Consider the following 23,281-nt stretch of genomic DNA (forward strand, 5'->3'; position numbering starts at 1 on the left):
TAAATTGGTGTTATGTCTTCATTTTTTGAATATTTAAAAAATGCATTAGGACAAAAAATACATTGTAAAATAAAATAAACAAAAAGGTTTTAATTTAGGTGGTTATTCTTAGTTGCTCAATGAATAGTGCATACATGTGATATTTGGTTATATTCTGTAGCTGAAAATGTAAGTTAAAACTAAGCAAAAAGGAAGAATTCTTCATTTTTTTATTAGTACAATTAGAACAAAAACGACAAAATAAATTCATTAATTTATCATAAAATAATCTATTTAAATTGTTGGTGTTATGTCTTAATTTTTTGAATATTTAAAAATGCATTAGGACAAAAAATACATTGTAAAAAAAAAAAAGGTTTTAATTTAGGTGGTTATTTTCCTTAGTTGCTCAATGAATAATGCATAAATGGGATATTTGGTTATATTCTGTAGCTGAAAAACTTTAAATATTAGGAGCTTATCAATCTTTATTGCAGACCTTAAGATCCATTAAACATGTAAAAACACAAAAAATAAAACATTAATTTAGTTAGATTCAACATGACACAGACGCCGCAATAGAAGTTCATTTGCATTTATTTTCATATTAAACAGTGTAATTATAAACATTTCAATGACACTAACGCATGATCCATGTAAAACAAGTAAAAATATCACCTCTTTTTTTCTTCTTCTTCCAAAATCAAAGGACAGCGTAAATCCACAATTATTTATTTACCACCATGATATGTTGTCGTGATCGTCTCGGCTCGCGCTCACAAAGAAACGTCCTCCTTAACTACTCACACGCTGGTCATAGCTCTCCCGTTTGCAGACAAAACAAAGAAAATATTTATTATACACGTCAGTACACTTTTTAAGTTACATTTGTCAAATGTGCAAGATTAAGCAAATGTGTCGTCCTTAAATAAACCTCAAACTGTGAGGACAGTGTCGTCTTAATAGGTCAAAAATCCTTAAGATGGAGTCGTTAAAGGAGTACAGTTAGAACCGTATTACCCAGTTTTTACTGCTCCACTCACACAGTCACTGAGATGATTGACAGCCTGCTAAAGGAAACACAACAAGTGGTGCAAATCCCCTCTGAGGTTCTTTGGGTAGCAAAATTCAACTGAACAGCCTAATAATTATTCTACAACAAATAGAAATGAAAATATAATTTAAAACAAGCAAACCAAAAAAAAAAAAAGTCCATTAAAATGCATTAAAAAAACGGAACAACTTCATTGACAATTTAAGTTAAAACTAAACAAAAAAAATCATTAAAAACAAAATAAAATGTTTTAAAAATCAACCAAATTCCCTAATCAAAAGAAGCTTTGTGTTAATATCCAAAAAGTTGATTAATGCTGCAGTGATTCTTCTTTTAGTGTTTGTTGCTATCTTTAATGACCAAAAAGCTGCTCGTGTTATTACAAAGTCATTGCACTCTTTCCACTTTTATACAAACTGACGTCTTCATTTCAACATAAAAGTGAACTTTGCTAGTGTGACGTTAAAAAAATGGACACTTCCACTCCAGCTCACCCAAAGAAGTAGAAAACCATTTTAGTCGGACAGCACGTTTCATGTGTGACTGCAACATCCTGCGTCGGGAGGGAAAAGGTGCAGAGTGAGACCTCTGTACAGACCCAGTCTTTGTTGGCAAGTGTGTTTAGGGACAAGATGCTACACAAACAAGTTGTTCTCCGACCAGGAGACACGGCAACGCACCGTCAAGAAGGAAAGTCAACTTAAAAAAAGGCAGAAGGATGAGTGACTAAGTCATTATTCCACGTTCAATTCCTATTTGGCTGGAGTCTACTTGAACAAAATAGATGTATTCTTGTTGGGTGACAATAATGAAGCAGCCAAGTAGAGGTGATGGGAATAGGCTCCGCCTCCCTGGTGGTGATGTCATGGTGATGGTCACACATAAGAAATGTACTTTGCCCTTTTTTCCATCTGTTACCTTATCCAAAGTGCAAAGTGTTGATTGTTGCTTAGTCTTTTTCTCCATCTTCACTGCTTCCTGTCAGCAACAAAACAACACACAGTTACACACCAGACTGCAGACCTCTTTTTAGGGACAGAGGACCCTATTGTATTTCTAGCGTTTTATTATCATTATTATCATTAGGGACCAAGTCCCTTTGGGACAGAGGACCCTATTGTATTTCTAGCGTTTTATTATTATTAGGGACCAAGTCCCTTTGGGTCAGAGGACCCTATTGTATTTCTAGCGTTTTATCATTATTATTATTATTAGGGACCGAGTCCCTTTGGGACAGAGGACCCTATTGTATTTCTAGCGTTTTATTATCATTATTATTATTAGGGACCGAGTCCCTTTGGGACAGAGGACCCTATTGTATTTCTAGCGTTTTATTATTATTAGGGACCAAGTCCCTTTGGGACAGAGGACCCTATTGTATTTCTAGCGTTTTATCATTATTATTATTATTAGGGACCGAGTCCCTTTGGGACAGAGGACCCTATTGTATTTCTAGCGTTTTATTATTATTATTATTATTATTATTAGGGACCGAGTCCCTTTGGGACAGAGGACCCTATTGTATTTCTAGCGTTTTATTATTATTAGGGACCAAGTCCCTTTGGGACAGAGGACCCTATTGTATTTCTAGCGTTTTATTATTATCATTATTATTATTATTAGGGACCGAGTCCCTTTGGGACAGAGGACCCTATTGTATTTCTAGCGTTTTATTATTATTAGGGACCGAGTCCCTTTGGGACAGAGGACCCTATTGTATTTCTAGCGTTTTATTATTATTATTAGGGACCGAGTCCCTTTGGGACAGAGGACCCTATTGTATTTCTAGCGTTTTATTATTATTATCATTAGGGACCAAGTCCCTTTGGGACAGAGGACCCTATTGTATTTCTAGCGTTTTATTATTATTAGGGACCAAGTCCCTTTGGGACAGAGGACCCTATTGTATTTCTAGCGTTTTATCATTATTATTATTATTAGGGACCGAGTCCCTTTGGGACAGAGGACCCTATTGTATTTCTAGCGTTTTATCATTATTATTATTATTAGGGACCGAGTCCCTTTGGGACAGAGGACCCTATTGTATTTCTAGCGTTTTATCATTATTATTATTATTAGGGACCGAGTCCCTTTGGGACAGAGGACCCTATTGTATTTCTAGCGTTTTATTATTATTATTATCAGGGACCGAGTCCCTTTGGGACAGAGGACCCTATTGTATTTCTAGCGTTTTATTATCATTATTATTATTAGGGACCGAGTCCCTTTGGGACAGAGGACCCTATTGTATTTCTAGCGTTTTATTATCATTATTATTATTAGGGACCGAGTCCCTTTGGGACAGAGGACCCTATTGTATTTCTAGCGTTTTATTATTATTAGGGACCAAGTCCCTTTGGGACAGAGGACCCTATTGTATTTCTAGCGTTTTATCATTATTATTATTATTAGGGACCGAGTCCCTTTGGGACAGAGGACCCTATTGTATTTCTAGCGTTTTATTATTATTATTATTAGGGACCGATGTGCCTTTGGGACAGAGGACCCTATTGTATTTCTAGCGTTTTATCATTATTATTAGGGACCGAGTCTCTTTGGGACAGAGGACCCTATTGTATTTCTAGCGTTTTATTATTATTAGGGACCGAGTCCCTTTGGGACAGAGGACCCTATTGTATTTCTAGCGTTTTATCATTATTATCATTATTATTATTAGGGACCAAGTCCCTTTGGGACAGAGGACCCTATTGTATTTGTAGCATTTTATTATTATACCGCCGCCTCTTTGAGCTGTAATTTGACCCCCTTAACATGCTTCAAAACTCACCAAATTGGACACACACACCAGGACTGGAAAAAATTGCGATCTAATCAAAAAAACAAACCCCAAAACTGCGCTCTAGCGCCCTCTAGGAAGAAAACACAGACAAAACTGCCTGTAACTCCCAGTAGGAATGTCGTAGAGACATGAAACAAAAACCTCTATGTAGGTCTAACTTAGACCTAGATTTCATACACTGACAACCCCCAGCAAAAATCAACAGCAAGTTTGCAATTCCCCCTTCAAAACAAAAGTTGTGTAAAAACAGTCACCTTTTTTCAAACTTTATCTCCTGAGCGCGTTTGTCGGCTTCAAACTAGCACAGGAGAGAGGTTGAACCCTTCTGATTAAAAGTTGATGAAAGAGTTTTAATTACTGCTCCGGTTTGGTTTTTATGAGCCCTCAAAAGTCGGTCCCGTCCATCGCTGCTTGCAGCTTTAAAGGGGAACATTATCACCAGACCTATGTAAGCGTCAATATATACCTTGATGTTGCAGAAAAAAGACTATAGTTTTTTTGCAGATTTCCGAACTCTAAATGGGTGAATTTTGGCGAATTAAACGCCTTTCTATTATTCGCTCTCGGAGCGATGACGTCACACATCGGGAATCAATCCGCCATTTTCTCAAACACCGAGTCAAATCAGCTGTTATTTTCCGTTTTTTCGACTGTTTTCCGTACCTTGGAGACATCATGCCTCGTCGGTGTGTTGTCGGAGGGTGTAACAACACGAACAGGGACGGATTCAAGTTGCACCAGTGGCCCAAAGATGCGAAAGTGGCAAGAAATTGGACGTTTGTTCCGCACACTTTACCGACGAAAGCTATGCTACGACAGAGATGGCAAGAATGTGTGGATATCCTGCGACACTCAAAACAGATGCATTTCCAACTGGACTGGACAGATCAGCTTTCAGGAAAAGAGCGCGGATGAGGGTATGTCTACAGACTATATTAATTGATGAAAATTGGGCTGTCTGCACTCTCAAAGTGCATGTTGTTGCCAAATGTATTTCATATGCTGTAAACCTAGTTCATAGTTGTTAGTTTCCTTTAATGCCAAACAAACACATACCAATCGTTGGTTAGAAGGCGATCGCCGAATTCGTCCTCGCTTTCTCCCGTGTCGCTGGCTGTCGTGTCGTTTTCGTCGGTTTCGCTTGCATACGGTTCAAACCGATATGGCTCAATAGCTTCAGTTTCTTCTTCAATTTCGTTTTCGCTACCTGCCTCCACACTACAACCATCCGTTTCAATACATGCGTAATCTGTTGAATCGCTTAAGCCGCTGAAATCCGAGTCTGAATCCGAGCTAATGTCGCTATAGCTTGCTGTTCTATGCGCCATGTTTGTTTGTATTGGCATCACTATGTGACGTCACAGGAAAATGGACGGGTGTATATAACGATGGTTAAAATCAGGCACTTTGAAGCTTTTTTTAGGGATATTGCGTGATGGGTAAAATTTTGAAAAAAACTTCGAAAAATAAAAAAAGCCACTGGGAACTGATTTTTAATGGTTTCAACCCTTCTGAAATTGTGATAATGTTCCCCTTTAATTTATATTTGTATTATAAAAATAACATATAAAAAAAAGCAATAAAATACAAACTAAACATAATTCAGTTCTTTTCCAAATTAAAAACATTTAAATGGAAGCAAATAATGATGAAATACATTTGTGCAGCCCTGCTCTGACCACTCTGTTTAAATGTGGAAATGGTTAAATAGTGTTTTAAATAATCATGTAGGCAAAGTTCCAAGACTGTTGATAACATTCTTAAATGTGTGGCCTATCGTCCACTTCTTACATCAAGTAGCTGCCAACATTTGCTGTTTGCAATCCAGTCGATCTCCCTGCACCCCCTCACCCCCCACTCCGTTATACCCCATATTAGCAAGTGACTGACCGCATTGTTTATAATTACATTTGTTTTCTGATACCAATATTTTGGTACCTGTACCAAAATTATTTCGATACTTTTCGGTACTTTGCATTATTGGCTTTATTTTAAGAAAAAAAAAATCTTAGTGTACATTAAACTGACAGAAGCACATTGTATATATGTTATATACTTTCATATTTGGTTAGAGTAAATAAATACAATGTATAAATATACTTTCATATTTAACATATGTGATTTAAAAATGTATTTTCTTTGGTAATTTCATGCAAGTACCGTATTTTTCGGACTATAAGTCAGTTTTTTTCATAGTTTGGCCGGGGGTGCGACTTATACTCAGGAGCGACTTATGTGTGAAATTATTAACACATTAGCGTAAAATATCAAATAATATTATTTATCTCATTCACGTAAGAGACTAGACCAGGGGTGCTCATTACGTCGATCGCGATCTACCGGTCGATCTCGGAGGGTGTGTCAGTCTGTCACCAACCAGGCATTAAAAAAATAGTCCTAAAAATGAGCGATCATAAATCTTCACTATGACGTCACTTTCGTCACTTGATTGACATTCACGGCACCCGAGGGTCTTCTGAGATGACGCTGGCTGCTGCCAGCTCATTAAAATTACCGACTGGAAGGCGAGAAACACTTTATTTCAACAGACTCTGGCGCCGTACCTGTCGTCAAAACTCCAAAGACCGACTGCACAGTTGCACAATAAAAGCTCTGCTTCATCCTGCCTGCGCTACCAAAATAAGAGTCTCAGAAAGCTGGCGTGCACAAGCTAGCAAGCTACGGAGTTTGCCGACAATGTATTTCTTGTAAAGTGTATACAAAGGAGTACGGAAGCTGGACAAATAAGATGCCAAAAACCAACCACTTTCATGTGGTATTGGGCAGAAAGGAGGACTTTTTTCTCCTCCATTCGAAAATGCGGACGTTTTTAGCACCACTGTCTGATTCCAATCAATGCAAGTCATCAGAATCAGGTAATACACCAACTTATATTCTTGTCTTCATGAAAGAAAGGAATCTATATGTGTTAAACATGCTTGTATTATCTTTAACCACCTTTAACTTGTTAACAATATTAGCTATTTGTGTTAAACATGCTTGTATTATTTTTAAAAACCTTTAACTTGTTAACAATATTAAATATGTGTTAAACATGCTTGCATTATCTTTAAACACTTTTAACTTGTTAACAATATTAACTATATGTATTAAACATACTTGTATTATCATTAAACACCTTTAATGTATTAACAATATTAACTATATATGTTAAACATGCTTGCATTATCATTAAACACCTTTAACTTGTTAACAAAAACATATATTTCATAAATAAGTAAATATAAATTATATATATGAATGAGGTAGATCCCCACGACTTGATCAATTGAAAAGTAGCTCGCCTGCAGAAAAAGTGTGAGCACCCCTGGACTAGACATATAAGATTTCATGGGATTTAGCGATTAGGAGTGACAGATTGTTTGGTAAACGTATAGCATGTTCTATATGTTATAGTTATTTGAATGACTCTTACCATAATATGTTACGTTAACATACCAGTTGGTTATTTATGCCTCATATAACGTACACTTATTCAGCCACTTATTCAGCCTTCACTATTCTTTATTTTAAATTGCCTTTCAAATGTCTATTATTGGTGTTGGCTTTTATCAAATACATTTCCCCCAAAAATGCGACTTATGTTTTTTTCCTTCTTTATTATTCATTTTCAGCCGGTGCGGCTTATACTCCGAAAAATGCGGTATAACCCATTTACCATTGAGTGAGTGTGTGTGGTGGAAGTTGAACTTGCCTCCTTGTTCCATGTCTGAGTCTGTGAGGTGTGTGAGGGAGAAGCTGGCGATGCTGGCAGGTGAGATGGAGAAGCGGGAGTAGTTGGACGAGCCGCTCCAGAGGGACGCCGTGGTGAGGGCCGGGGGGGCCGAGATGCTCTTTGACGCCATGTCTGTGTGTGTCTTGGTGGGGAAGGCAGGCGTGGAGGGAAAGTCGTCATCCCACTCAAAACCGCCACCTGCAGCGTAACGAGAGCAGTTTAAACACACCTTATTTTATTAACTCACAAAAATGACAGCTCTCTAAAGACTGCCATCAAAACATGTTACTTTTAGGCTTGAAATATACATGTCAGATTTTTGGGCTTTTTACGCTTTAAAAAAGTTGATATATTTACATTGGTGCCACACACAGAAGTGTAAAGTACTCAGTAGAGATGTCTGATAATATTGGACTGCCAATATCTTCGATCGATAAATGCTTTAAAATGTGATATCAGAAATTATCGGTATCGGTTTCAAAAAGTAATATTTATGACTTTTTAAAACGCCGCTGTAAGGAGCCAATAAACCTTAAAGGCACTGCCTTGGCGTGTCGGCCCAATCACATAATATCTACAGCTTTTCACACACACAAGTGAATGCAAGGCATAATTGGTCAACAGCCATACAGGTCACACTGAGGGTGGCTGTATAAACAACTTTAACACTGTTACAAATATGCGCCACACTGTGAACCCACACCAAACAAGAATGACAAACATAGCGGGAGAACATCCGCACCGTAACACAACATAAACACAACAGAACAAATATCCAGAACCCCTTGCAGCACTAACTCTTTCAGGACGCTACAATATACACCCCCCGCTACCCACCTCAACCTCCTCATGCTCTCTCAGGGAGAGCACGTCCCAAATTCCAAGCTGCTGTTTTGAGGCATGTTAAAAAAAAATAATGCACTTTGTGACTTCAATAATAAATATGGTAGTGCCATGTTGGCATTTTTTTCCATAACTTGAGTTGATTTATTTTGGAAAACCTTGTTACATTGTTTAATGCATCCAGTGGGGCATCACAACAAAATTAGGCATAATAATGTGTTAATTCCACGACTGTATATATCGGTATCAGTTGATATTGGAATCGGTAATTAAGAGTTGGACAATATCGGCAAAAAAGCCATTATCGGACATCTCTAATACTCAGCATTTCAAACCTCAAAAGCAACACACACACTTATCACACTAGCGAGGACCTTTGCAGAAAAAAGTAAAAAGGTGAGAAAAGTCGCTGCTTGCCAACTTTTTGGGAAAAGTATCGTCATCTGGTGGACTAATAATTTAAATTTGACAAAAGGAGCACCAGCCATAAATTCTTGAGGCACGTTATTACCAAACATATCGCTGGGTATTGTGGGCAAACAGCTCCATTTTTGCTTCTGTCTGACATCACATGGACAAAGATAAGACCTTCTGGAGGAAAGTTCTGTGGTCAGATGTAACAAAAATTGAGCTGTTTGGCCACAATACCCAGCAATATGTTTGGAGGAGAAAAGGTGAGGCCTTTAATCCCAGGAACACCATTCCTACCATCAAGCATGGTGGTGGTAGTATTATGCTTTGGGCCTGTTTTGCTGCCAATGGAACTGGTGCTTTACAGAGAGTAAATGGGACAATGAAGAAGGAGGATTACCTCCAAATTCTTCAGGACAACCTAAAATCATCAGCCCGGAGGATGGGTTTTGGGCGCAGATGGGTGTTCCAACAGGACAATGACCCCAAACACACGTCAAAAGTGGTAAAGGAATGGCTAAATCAGGCTAGAATGAAGGTTTTAGAATGGCCTTCCCAAAGTCCTGACTTAAACGTGTGGACAATGCTGAAGAAACAACTCCATGTCAGAAAACCAACAAATTTAGCTGAACTGCACCAATTTTTTCAAGAGTGGTCAAAAATTCAAGCAGAAGCTTGTGGATGGCTACCAAAAGTGCCTTATTGCAGTGAAACTTGCCAAGGGACATGTAAGTAAATATTAACATTGCTGTATGTATACTTTTGACCCAGCACATTTGCTCACATTTTCAGTAGACCCATAATAAATTCATAAAGGAACCAAACTTCATGAATGTTTTTTGTGACCAACAAGTATGTGCTCCAATCACTCTATCACAAAAAAATAAGAGTTGTAGAAATGATTGGAAACTCAAGACAGCCATGACATTATGTTCTTTACAAGTGTATGTAAACTTTTGATAGTGACTGTACATCACAAGTCTGTCTTTTTGAAATTATTATTATTAACCAGGATTGCAAAATAAGTCACCGTGAGGCCAAAGAAATCGCCAACCCTTCAATCAAGAAGGTGATCAACACTTTTGAATTCAAGAAATTATTTTAACCTCACTGATCAGCTTCTGTAAAAGTGTAAATGTTAATTTATCCATTTCTTTCATATTTCCTATATATGTTGCATTGTTTAATTAAAGTCATTGTTTCTACATTAAAAAAATATTCACATTTACATTATTTGTTGATCCATCGTTCAGAAAGTTACATTTTGGATTAATTACCACAACCAATGTCATACCTGCCAACTTTTGAAATCAGAAAAACCTAGTAGCCAGGGTCCAGGGGCCGCAGGCCCCGGTAGGTCCAGGACAAAGTCCTGGTGGGGGGTTCAGGTTCGCCCCCCGACGCAAAATGATTGATTGCATTCAGACAGGTTAAAATGTTGCTAAAACCATCACTTTTCTATCAGTCACAGTGACTTTTCAAAACAAAAATATTACAGCAAAAATCATATGGGTTGATTGACATGTTTATTCTGTAAGCTAACTTCAATAGTTTGAAATTATTTTGACAGTTAATGCCAGTTATCCTGTCAACCTTTCACAAGACTTTAATTTGTTAATTGAAAGTATAAACACTTTTTACAGTAAACAAATGGTAAAACAGTACTAAACAATTCCATAAAAAAAAAAATTGGTGTCATTATTAACTTTCTGTCCAAGCTTGTATAATCTACTGCCTTGTTCAATTGTAAAAAATATTCTGTGCCTAAAATTCACATTTCTATCACAATTATCATACTGTAAACATGGTAAGCTAACTTCATTAAAATTAATAGTCCTGTCAATAGCATGGAATTACAATTCAAATGTAGTTTTTTTGTAAGCCTTTCAAAAGAATTCAAAATATGAAAAATTAATGAAAATTAATTTAAGCCATCAGACACTTGAAAAGTGTCACATCACATCTCTAATGTAATCATTTTAACTTTTCAACAGAAATAGCACTGCAAAAATATTAAGGACATACTTCTGTATTTTGGTAGTTATGCTGTCAACATTTAACAAGATTTCTTCAACTTGGACTTGAAAGCATAAATAGTACAAACACTTTTAACAGTATAACAGTACTAAACAATTCCAATAGATAACATTGGTGTCATTACCTTTTTGTAGCTAAAATCCAAATTTAGCAGCGGCATTAGACTTGTGTTTTTTTGTCCCAACGTGGTCTTTTACATCGCTAATTCCTCCGTGTCCGATCGAAAAATCTTGTCTGCACAAGGTGCAATTCGCGTAGTTTTCACCCTTTTTGGAACGGATAATTATTCCCGCATAGGCTTTTGAATATTCTTCACGGAATGACTGCAGTTTTCTTTTCGGTTTAAGACTCGTTTGCGATTTTTCTCCGGCTGATTCCATGATCGTTCGCTCGTTTGGAAACAATGGGCAACAGGTGCCTCGTGCTTGGCAGCGGTGCTATAAATGCAGTGTCGATTGTGATTGTTGTTACGCGATTTCGTGAATAAAACTTTAAAAAAAATTTTTTTTTTAATTAATGAAAAACCGTATTTTTTATCACTGCAACCGTAACCCGGAATAGGTTGATGAAAACCGTACTAATTACGGGAAAACCGGAGTAGTTGGCAGGTATGCAATGTTAACACTTGAGTGTGAACATTTGGAACAATGACAAATATCAGTATGCGTTAAAAACCCAGATGTATAAACCCTAAGTATAAAAATGTCCATAGGACGTTCAAGGTCAAAGGTACCTTCTTCATCCGTGGAGCTTTCAGAGTTGGCAAAACGATTCAGGTAACTGGAACTTGGCACCGGGTGGCTGAACTGTGGTGTGTGGTTGTCAGAACCTGAGGTGTGGTCACACAGTTCCTTGGTGGGGGTCTCCTACAAATCAGAAGGTTGTAGTTAGGCCCATCACATCTCAAATCCGCATTAGCAGCAACAAGACAAGAAGTGCACCTGGTCAAACAGGTAGACGGTGACGTCATCAAAGAAGGACACGGCTCTTCTGGTGGTGTCGGTGTGAGAAGTTGGGGATGGTGCCTGGATGCTGAGGGTGGAAGGTTTCAACAAGCTCCTCAGGTTCTTTGAATCGCTGTCGTCCGAGATGATGAGCGGCACTGTGTGCACGCCATCGTCCTCGCTGTCCGAGCTGGAGCTGTGCAGCTGGTAGGCGTGGCCGTCTTCATCGGAGTCGTCGCTGTTTTCGTTCTCCTCGTCCGCGTCCCCTCCGTCTTCAAGGCCGTCCAAACCCGAGCCGTCTCGCCTGCCCAGGTAACGTCCCTCCATGTCCGGCTCTTTTATTTTGTGGCCCTCACCGGCGTAGGTCCTGGTTAGCTTAGCATGAACGCCAACCTCAACGGACGGGAGTGGACCGGATGGTTTGGTTTGGTCCGGATCACGGAAAGAGTCAGATTCATCTCCAACCGGACTGGACCGGTTGAGGGACTCCTTGATATTTGCACACACGTCTGGGAGTGGATCTTTTTCCACATCCCCCTGCGCTTGGAGGGCAGCAGAACTTTCCTGCAGTGATAACAGAGACTCCGAACTAGGTTCCAGAGGTCTGACGAGTTGAGGATCATCCGTAGAATTCCTCAGCGATGTGACATCCATGTTCGTTTCTTCACATTTCTTCTCAGGCTCTGATTCGTTGTCTGAGAAGTAGGCGGAGTCTCTGTAGTTGCTGTTCATGAGCGGTTCGTCAGCAAGACCGACATGGGCGTCTTCGTTCAGATTCTCACTGGGAGAGTCCAGAGTGCCCTCGGCTTCAGAGATGATGATCTCTGGCGGAACCAGATTTGTCATTACAGCAGCTTCTTCCGTTTCTTTTGTCTTCTGGCCCACATTTAGGACATCTTTTACAGGGGACATGTCTTTTTCATCATTCGGCTGAGAGTTCCACTCAGGAGACTCCAGGTTCTCTGTCTCATAGCCACTGTCAGATATTTTGTACGGGGGTTGGAGTTTGTGCTGATCTCCGAGCCTGTGGATGTCTAAGGAGTCCAAGGAGTCCGGTGTCTCAGCTGAATGGTCCACACTTGGCAGAGTGGTGCACATGCTGTCCTCTAGTAAGCTGTCTTGGCTAATCTGGTCTAAAGACGGACCAGAGACTAACAGAGAAGGTTGTCCATTACCATCAGTGAATGATTCTTCATGGTCAGACATTGTTGTTTTCATGTCCATGTCTGCATCGTCATTGAGTTCACTCAACAGGTCGTTGCTAGTTAGCTCATCAACATGTCCGCTGTCTGAAACGGACGCTTGGACATGCCACTCGTCAGGTAGGAGTCTGTGACTGCCAACCTTTGGAGTTCCAACATCACAGTCAAGGCTAGAAAGTTTGGCATCTGTGCACGAAAGGTCTGCAGTGGCACTTTCACAGAACATGGGAATGTGATCATCAATCTGACGAACAAGCAGATCAAATCTCTCCGAGGTAGAATCCAAGTCTCTGCCAGAGGGTTGGAGCAGAGTGAGGTCCTCAGTGGAAGAACTGTTTCTAACTGGCAGCTGGTTGCTTGTGTCATCTTCTGACATAACAGTAATGGAAGGCACCAGTGTTTCATTTTCTACCCGGAACGGATTGTGTGGCCCAAAATTAGTACTGGATGAGTCATATAGTTCTTTTCCTGGGGATGTGCTACACCACGCAGGTTTTGAGTTAGTATCTGCTGTGTTTAAGCTGCCATATATGTCCGGGTTGTCCCAAGAACTCATCCTGAAGGTATTTTCAGGTTCATGGACAACACCAGGTAATAGAAAATTCTGAAACCTACCTTCTTTCATTAGATTATGTTCCTTAAGAAACATAAAATTCTCTGCCAGCTTTTCATTATTTAGAAGCCTCCCCCCATCACTGTTGTCCTCAAACGAGTCCTCCTCCAGAGTGCGGTAAGTGGCTTCCGGACATCCCCCTAAAAAAGAATTATGTGCATTCAAAGGAGTATTACTACAGAAAGGGTTCCCGGTGCTCTCTGGAAGCTCCACAAAATCCTGCCTCCAAGAAACAGAGTCTTCCTGCTGCTTGGATTCTCCCTCAGTGAAAATGTTGGTGTGGTATGGACTGTCATTTTCAAGAGAGGACCAGATGTGACTGTCTGGCAAATAGGAATCCTTGGAGTCAATACTGTGGTGAAAAAAGTCTGCCTCAGTGCTGGATTCATCTAGACGGACATCTTGAAGGACAACAAAGTCCTGTTGGCATGAAGTGAAGTCTGTGGTTTGAGTGCTTTCTCCTGCTTGTTCTTCTAATTGTATGTAATAGGTGTTGTCATTAGATGGCTTCTGGGCATCGAACACCGGCACAATCCCAGGTATCCTCGAAGGACTGTTCCCACTACCTGCCAGTGCTGATCTGGCAACAGGATCTGGGTAATTGGCCTGGATGTCTTCAGTGGAAACAGGAAAAAACATGCTTTGGTAATTGACCGTCGTGTCCACGCCTGAATGAGAATGGCTGCCGTCATAGTGGTCATGCTTGGCCGCTTCCCAAACGTACTCAAAACTGAGTCCTTTGCTCGTCTCGGTGACAGTTAGCACCTCGTCGATGTCTTGCTGCAGGGAGTCGTCGCTGAACTGCTCCAAGATGGGGAATGAGGAGTGGCTGACGGTGGTCTGCCGTGTGGAAACATTAGGCTTGAGGGCATCCCAGCGTTGCTCAAAGTCATCTTCTATGTCCCTTTGGCCTTGCATGCGCAGGTAGACGAGTAAGCGGTGCACCTCCTCTGCTGTGGCCCGCTTGTCTGGAGAGAGCCAGCAGAACTGCAGGACCTCGTACCTGCAAGGGAAGGAAAATGCGTCACTCCTCAAACGAGAAGAATATCATACAGTACCATAAATTCAAGACTATAAGCCGCTACTTTTTTCCTACATTTTGATTCCTGTGGCTTTTAAAATGGTGCGGCTAATTTATGGATTTTTCTTTGCTGAGGGCCATAATGCAATAGTTTAAAAAAAAACAAAAAAACACTGTAACGCCGTTATTTTCGGCGGTAACTACTAGGGATGTCCCGATCCAGGTTTTTGCACTTCCGATCCGATACCGATATTGTTTTTGCATTTCCGATCCGATACCGATACTGACCGATACAGATACTGGCCTATCCGAGCATGTATTAAAGTTTAAAGTTATTTAGCCTACTTAGTTGTCAGAATCATGTTGAAAAGGGTTTTAGTACTCTTGATAACAACTAGCCAGCTGAATTAGGGGAGTTTGAATAATACACAATGGTTGGTAACAAGAAACTGACCTGTTTATTCAAGGATAAACACAAAATAGACAAAATTATACATGACAAACAGAAATGGCATCATTGAACTAGGACTGGGAGATATGGCCTTTTTTTAATATTGCGATATTTTAAGGCCATATTGCGATACACAATATATATCTCGATATTTTGCCTTAGCCTTGAATGAACACTTGATGCATATAATCACAGCAGTATGATGATTCTATGTGTTTTGATTGATTGATTGAGACTTTTATTAGTAGGTTGCACAGTGAAGTACATATTCCGTACAATTGACCACTAAATGGTAACACCCCAATAAGTTTTTCAAATTGTTTAAGTCGGGGTCCACTTAAATTGATTCATGATACAAATATATACCATCAGATATATACTATCATCATAATACAGTCATCACACAAGATAATCACATTGAATTATTAACATTATTTATAATCCAGGGTGTGGAGGGGGGCGCCAGATGTAAGTGTCAAAAAGACAGCCAAAAGAGTTTGATATGAGAATAAATCTAAAGTTAAAATATAGGGTAGAAATGCACCCATTTGCAGGAAATGTAGTCTTGATTTTCAACATTTTCTTTCAAGGCTTGCATGTCTACATTAAAACATTCTTCTTCATACTGCATTAATATATGCTACTTTTAAACTTTCATGCAGAGAAGGAAATCACAACTAAAAAAAATCACAAATTTTTCCATACGGTGTTGATGTGGAAATTTTTGCCTCGGCATTTTGATGGTGTGGGCGTGTGGCACCGAATGGAGATAAGCGTCTCGACAGACGTCACAATATTTGAACAATGATGACGAAAACTGTTTTCTCTGTCGTGTCCGTCTGTCGAAAATTGTTATGCGCTTATTTTTTTTATTTGATTTTGTGCGTGGCATAGATTTGCTATGCGCAGAGGACGCTTAAACGGTGCGCAATTGCACAGGCGAGCACCTTAGAGGGAGCGTTGCTCGCACGGCTGCGCTAGCATCACAGCTAACGTTAGCCATGCTGCTACCTCTCTGCTCGGGGAGGACGTATACGTATGTGACGTATGACGTGACAGTATGTGACGTATGACGTGACAGTATGTGACGTGTGTAAGAAGGTGCACTTGCTGTCTGTGAGAGGGAGACACAGGAAAGAGTGAGAAGAGCCTGTCGTGTAATGCCAGCAGCTAAAAGCAACTGCGTGAGAATTCACAGACCTGTGGATGTGTTGAAGGTGTGCTGGAAAATGCGGAACGGAAATCACGGAGCAGCAGAAAAGTGGAATGTATTATTTAAATCGGTGCGTTGGAAAACACAGACCGGAGGGTTTTTTTTAAAACTGGATCTGGATCGGCATTTTCCCATGCCTTGCTGATACGCAATTTTTGGCAAATATCGGCAGCCGATCCGATCCAAATATCGGATCGGGACATCCCTAGTAACGACCGTATTTTTCGGAGTATAAGTCGCACCGGAGTATAAGTCGCACCTGCCGAAAATGCATAATAAAGAAGGAAAAAAACATATAAGTCGCACTGGAGCCCGGCCAAACTATGAAAAAAAACTGCGATTTATAGTCCGAAAAATACGGTAGTAGTCTAACGAGTTATTTTTTATATTCAGTAACTCAGTTACCGTTATTCCATTTTTATGTAGTATCGGCTAGAAACAGAAGATCTGAGTGTGTTTTTTTGGAGAGTTGCAGTGTCGTCCTTCTGATTCTTCCGGTTTCACAACAGGGAGAAGAAAAGAGGCGAGCTCTGTGGGGGAGGGGGTGTCTGTGTTTACTAACAAGACATCATGGCGGAGCCGCAGTCGAATCATATCGCATATCTAAATACACATCAACATTGCAATGTCCATCCATCCTCTATCGCTTGTCACTTCCAAAATCAAAGGGGGGCTGGCGCCTATCCCAGCTGCACTCGAGCGGAAGGCGGGGTACACCCTGGACAAGTCGCCACCTCATCACAGGGCCAACACAGACAGACAGATAACATTCATTCACACACTACGGCCAATATTAGCTTCGATGTCCAAGTTCATAAAGTTACGGTAACCGTGCGGTCTGTATTTTATACATTTGTATGTGTTACTCATTAAACGAGTACTTGAAGCAACAGAATATAAATTTAAATGCATCCATTTTCTACCGCTTGTCACTTTTGGGGTCACGAAGGTGCTGGAGCATACTTTGTTTTTTTCAAATACCGTTGAAAAAACAAAGCATAACATGATTTGTAAAAAAATATTTTTTTTCAAGCGATATTGTCAACACCTCACCTAGGATAGTAAACTGAAATTTATAAATACACGTTCTGTGAACTCACCATCTGTCCGAATAGGGAAGCTCCAGCTGTGGCTTAAAGAGTTTGACTTGCTGCTCCTTGATCACATGATTGAGAACCTCCCGGTCAGACAGGTGTGGATATGGTTGCGCGGCATTCTCCAAAAGTTCCCACAAAGTGACCCCCAAGGCCCTACAAAACCACAATAAGAAGATGGTTAAGAAACAGTTGTTGGTAAAACAAAGCTATGCAACACACTATCCTTTGCTGACCTCTAGTGGTTGAACTTTTACAATGCCTTTACATGCAACTAAGTGGATTTTAGTGCAAACAGCCGTCAGTGTCAAAACACTCCATGCCTGCTAATCGGTCCATCAAGTGGACTGAGATGCACTGAATGACTGACGCAACATGTAGGGCTACCAGGTGCCAAACTTAAACCATTACCTAATGAAGAGCCAAGTAGCTCTTTACAAGGGGAACATTTTGACATGTCTTTATTCAGACAGACTCTTGTAACAAGAACTACCTTGCGTAACACCACAATTTATGAGCGGGAAGCATTTGGCCAAGGAGTCTGTCTAGAGTACACGCTGCCTAAGTGCCATGAGAAATGACACAGACTGCTCTTGACCCTCCCATGAGAACTATACAGTATTCACAGTGTAACATCATGTTTCTTGATGTCATTGGTATTGACCCACAGTCACAGAAAGACACGCCAGTGAGAAATATTCTGCACCTACCAAACATTGCTGGGCTTCGTATGCTCCATAGTGACCACACCCCCGTGGCGCTCACCCACAAGTTCAGGAGCCAACCAGCGGAGTGGCGCGAATACATCGTCCTCTGTGATGATGTAATCCTCCTATAGTGACAAGGGAAAATAATCAGAGCAGGACTTCGCAAACAGCATATCACTCAAAAGAGAGTTTATTAGCCCGCAGAAGTGATTTATGTTCTGGTGCAGGCGATGCACGCTCACTCTTGACTAGCCAACCTCTACAGAAATAGACTCACCGGGTGACCTTATCTTACGAGTATTAAATTCAAAGTGACACATCAGCAGAATCTAAGGACTGCTGCAGACAGGAGGGCACTGGCACCGTTAGCGCAGCTTGTCACGTCACCACAGAACTATACAATTGATATTTATTTTTCTAGTATCTTTTTTGCATGTAAACACGTCAGGATATAATATTTAACTATTTTTTTGAGCACTTTCCAGAAAACATGGCAACAGTCGGTCATTTGATATTGGAAACAGTCTAGTTTCTTACTCACTTTATACGCATAAGGCCCAATTCCATAGTCTCCCACTTTGACAGTGAGATCGGTCGTGAGGTAGCAGTTCCTCAGAGCTAAATCACTGAAACAGAAACATGTGTACGACAGACACGTTAGATAAATCTTGACTTGAGCATTGGTTTTTAAATCGTACAAACTCAAATAATACAAGAACAAAAAGTGATTAAGACTGTCTTTCGCCCTGCAACAAGACATACACAGGTGCTATTCCTGACTCATACATACAGTAGCAGGATATTCTTTATTGAGAGAAATACAGTCTGTAAAAAACTATTTACGTTATCACCAGGAGAGGTCAATGTACAACACTTTGTTGCTCTCCGTCTGTGTGCATTCACAAAAATCACATATGGTAAAAGGTATTTGACAGGGAAGCGCTAGGGTAACATTTAGATCCTGCACTCTCCTAATGACAAACTGCTGACACATGTGTTCTTGTGTGCACTTGGCTCAGCTAGTGTGTCAAAGCCAGTGAAACCTCTAAGATAGATGGTTATTTATTTTAAACCCCTCTTGTCCGTGATCCTCTGCAGTTGGCCGCGTTCCCAACACTGGGAACCCCAGCAGGAAGTGGGTCCTAAATGATGTTAACCCTAAAAGGCAAGTTGGCGGTATAGCTGCAAAAAATGTTATCACTGGAAAACTGCACAGTTCTGAAAATAATGCCATTTATCTGCTTAAATAATAATCCATACCCATATTAATGTGTCTTTGGCTTGGGATTCAAAACAAATCCAAATGTTATTTGCAGCACAGCACAGGCACTAATAAATGTTTGCTGTCTAAACATGTACAGGTATGCACACTCAAATACTTCACTTGCAGGAACCCCTTTAAGTTGTAACAAGGATTAAAACACAATTTAAAAAAATTATAATAATTGGGGGCTATCCTTTTACATGCAAAGAGCAGAATCATCATATGCCTCCTGGCAGCAGACAGCTGACACTGTGGCAATGCATCGGAGCTGTGTAATTCGAGTCCCCGGAGCTTATTCCGAGCATGCAAATAGAGCTGATGAGCTGAACATCGTATGTTACCATGAGCCGCTCGTTCGCGACGCCCCCTCCCACCCGCCGTGTTCCCTGCTGCTTGCTGGCGGCCAGGCATGCAGTGCTCACTGCAGCAAAAGAAACGCCACCTCTCCTCTGGGCAAACCTTTTTTGGAGAACACCGGTACTGAAGCTCTCCAGCAGCACATATTGTGATTATGAGCTAATGGAGCCGAATTGACATCGGACATAATGTCATCCAATATATGCACTAAAGGAGGACCATATTTTAGGATGAATCTTATACTTTATACAATCTAAAAGAAAGCATCGATCAATCTACCGTATTTTCCGCACTATAAGGCGCACCTAAAAACCTCAAATTTTCTCAAAAGCTGACAGTGCGCCTTATAATCCGGTGCGCCTTATATATGGACTTCATTTTCATAAAGTTTAGGTCTCGCAACTACGGTAAGTAGTCGCCAACTTAATTTCCCCCCATAGAAGAAGAAGTTCTTCTTCTATGGTAAGCAGCTGCCGACTTCATTTTCCCCCGTAGAAGAAGCGCTTCTAACCCAAAAATGGCTCCTATTAAGAGACACGCTTACGACGCAGAGTTTAAACTTAAGACGATCAGTCACGCAGTAGAACACGAGAATAGAGCAGCAGCGAAAGAATTTAACATAAATGAATCAATGGTGTTCAATTCGGACACTGAAGAAGAAGAATTCGAGGGATTCGTGGATGAGGAATAACTTCAAAAAGTGAGCTTTACATGTTTATTTTGTGTGTTGTGTTGTGTGACATTAAAGGGGAACATTATCACCAGACCTATGTAAGCGTCAATATATACCTTGATGTTGCAGAAAAAAGACCATATATTTTTTTAACCAATTTCCGAACTCTAAATGGGTGAATTTTGGCGAATTAAACGCCTTTCTAATATTCGCTCTCGGAGCGATGACGTCACAACGTGACGTCGCATCGGGAAGCAATCCGCCATTTTCTCAAACACCAAGTCAAATCAGCTCTGTTATTTTCCGTTTTTTCGACTGTTTTCCGTACCTTGGAGACGTCATGCCTCGTCGGTGTGTTGTCGGAGGGTGTAACAACACGAACAGGGACTGATTCAAGTTGCACCAGTGTCCCAAAGATGCGAAAGTGGCAAGAAATTGGACGTTTGTTCCGCACACTTTACCGACGAAAGCTATGCTACGACAGAGATGGCAAGAATGTGTGGATATCCTGCGACACTCAAAGCAGATGCATTTCCAACGATAAAGTCAAAGAAATCTGCCGCCAGACCCCCATCGAATCTGCCGGAGTGTGTGAGCAATTCAGGGACAAAGGACCTCGGTGGCACGGCAAGCAATGGCGGCAGTTTGTTCCCGCAGACGAGCGAGCTAAACCCCCTGGATGTCTTGGCTCACACCGTCCCGAAGATGATCAAGAGAAGAATATCGACCCTAGCTTCCCTGGCCTGCTCACATGAGGGTATGTCTACAGAATATATTAATTGATGAAAATTGGGCTGTCTGCATTCTCAAAATGCATGTTGTTGCCAAATGTATTTCATATGCTGTAAACCTAGTTCATAGTTGTTAGTTTCCTTTAATGCCAAACAAACACATACCAATCGTTGGTTAGAAAGCGATCGCTGAATTCGTCCTCGCTTTCTCCCGTGTCGCTGGCTGTCGTGTCGTTTTCGCTTGCATACGGCTCAAACCGATATGGCTCAATAGCTTCAGTTTCTTCTTCAATTTCGTTTTCGCTACCTGCCTCCACACTACAACCATCCGTTTCAATACATTCGTAATCTGTTGAATCGCTTAAGCCGCTGAAATCCGAGTCTGAATCCGAGCTAATGTCACTATAGCTTGCTGTTCTTTCCGCCATGTTTGTTTGTGTTGGCTTCACTATGTGACGTCACAGGAAAATGGACGGGTGGTTAAAATCAGGCACTTTGAAGCTTTTTTTTAGGGATATTGCGTGATGGGTAAAATTTTGAAAAAAACTTCGAAAAATATAATAAGACATATTTTTAATGGTTTCAACAATTCTGAAATTGTGATAATGTTCCCCTTTAACGTTTGAGCAACGTTGAGTTATTGATATTGCTCTGCACTATTTCGAGTGTTACTATATTGTGATTGCACTAACGTTTGATTGACCGTAACAGTATCACTGTTTTTTACCTGTTTATTGAATCAGGGAAAAGTTCCCCTCCACTATGTGATATAAATGTTGCACTACATGTTATACCTTGCTGTTGTTAAAAGATAAACAAAACACCACGTCACTGACTTTACCTCGGGGAAAATAATAAAACAGCTGTTTATTCATTTTGGTAGTTGTCAGAACGCTGGTTTGTAATCTATTAAAGGGGAACATTATCACCAGACCTATGTAAGCGTCAATATATACCTTGATGTTGCAGAAAAAAGACCATATATTTTTTTAACCGATTTCCGAACTCTAAATGGGTGAATTTTGGCGAATTAAACGCCTTTCTAATATTCGCTCTCGGAGCGATGACGTCACAACGTGACGTCGCATCGGGAAGCAATCCGCCATTTTCTCAAACACCAAGTCAAATCAGCTCTGTTATTTTCCGTTTTTTCAACTGTTTTCCGTACCTTGGAGACATCATGCCTCGTCGGTGTGTTGTCGGAGGGTGTAACAACACCAACAGGGACGGATTCAAGTTGCACCAGTGGCCCAAAGATGCGAAAGTGGCAAGAAATTGGACGTTTGTTCCGCACACTTTACCGACGAAAGCTATGCTACGACAGAGATGGCAAGAATGTGTGGATATCTTGCGACACTCAAAGCAGATGCATTTCCAACGATAAAGTCAAAGAAATCTGCCGCCAGACCCCCATTGAATCTGCCGGAGTGTGTGAGCAATTCAGGGACAAAGGACCTCGGTAGCACGGCAAGCAATGGCGGCAGTTTGTTCCCGCAGACGAGCGAGCTAAACCCCCTGGATGTCTTGGCTCACACCGTCCCGAAGATGATCAAGAGAAGAATATCGACCCTAGCTTCCCTGGCTTGCTCACATGAGGGTATGTCTCCAGAATATATTAATTGATGAAAATTGGGCTGTCTGCACTCTTAAAGTGCATGTTGTTGCCAAATGTATTTCATATGCTGTAAACCTAGTTCATAGTTGTTAGTTAATGCCAAACAAACACATACCAATCGTTGGTTAGAAGGCGATCGCTGAATTCGTCCTCGCTTTCTCCCGTGTCGCTGGCTGTCGTGTCGTTTTCGCTTGCATACGGCTCAAACCGATATGGCTCAATAGCTTCAGTTTCTTCTTCAATTTCGTTTTCGCTACCTGCCTCCACACTACAACCATCCGTTTCAATACATGCGTAATCTGTTGAATCGCTTAAGCCGCTGAAATCCGAGTCTGAATCCGAGCTAATGTCGCTATATCTTGCTGTCACAGGAAAATGGACGGGTGTATATGACAATGGTTAAAATCAGGCACTTTGAAGCTTTTTTTTAGGGATATTGCGTGATGGGTAAAATTTTGAAAAAAACTTCGAAAAATATAATAAGCCACTGGGAACTGATTTTTAATGGTTTTAACAATTCTGAAATTGTGATAATG

General features: G+C 40.6%; 1 protein-coding gene across 4 annotated transcripts in view; it reads right to left on the reverse strand.

The window, feature by feature from the left end:
• Nucleotides 1-558: 558 nt before the first annotated feature.
• The window catches only part of lmtk2 (lemur tyrosine kinase 2), a 59,367-nt gene continuing 36,644 nt past the window's right edge, over nucleotides 559-23,281 (reverse strand). For 2 of the 4 annotated variants that reach the window (XM_072915841.1, XM_072915840.1), the window contains exons 8-14: nucleotides 18,647-18,731; nucleotides 18,109-18,230; nucleotides 17,405-17,554; nucleotides 11,802-14,622; nucleotides 11,594-11,726; nucleotides 7,549-7,767; nucleotides 559-2,011 (exon numbers count right to left, since the gene is read on the reverse strand). In XM_072915841.1, coding sequence (XP_072771942.1) covers nucleotides 1,983-2,011; nucleotides 7,549-7,767; nucleotides 11,594-11,726; nucleotides 11,802-14,622; nucleotides 17,405-17,554; nucleotides 18,109-18,230; nucleotides 18,647-18,731 — 3,559 coding nt within the window. In that variant the 3' untranslated portion in view covers nucleotides 559-1,982. Of the gene's footprint in view, nucleotides 2,012-7,544; nucleotides 7,768-11,593; nucleotides 11,727-11,801; nucleotides 14,623-17,404; nucleotides 17,555-18,108; nucleotides 18,231-18,646; nucleotides 18,732-23,281 lie in introns of all 4 variants that reach the window. The other 2 variants (XM_061974320.2, XM_061974319.2) reach the window with 1 other exon arrangement.

Source organism: Nerophis lumbriciformis, linkage group LG22 (genome assembly GCF_033978685.3).
Source record: "Nerophis lumbriciformis linkage group LG22, RoL_Nlum_v2.1, whole genome shotgun sequence".
NCBI lineage: Eukaryota > Metazoa > Chordata > Actinopteri > Syngnathiformes > Syngnathidae > Nerophis > Nerophis lumbriciformis.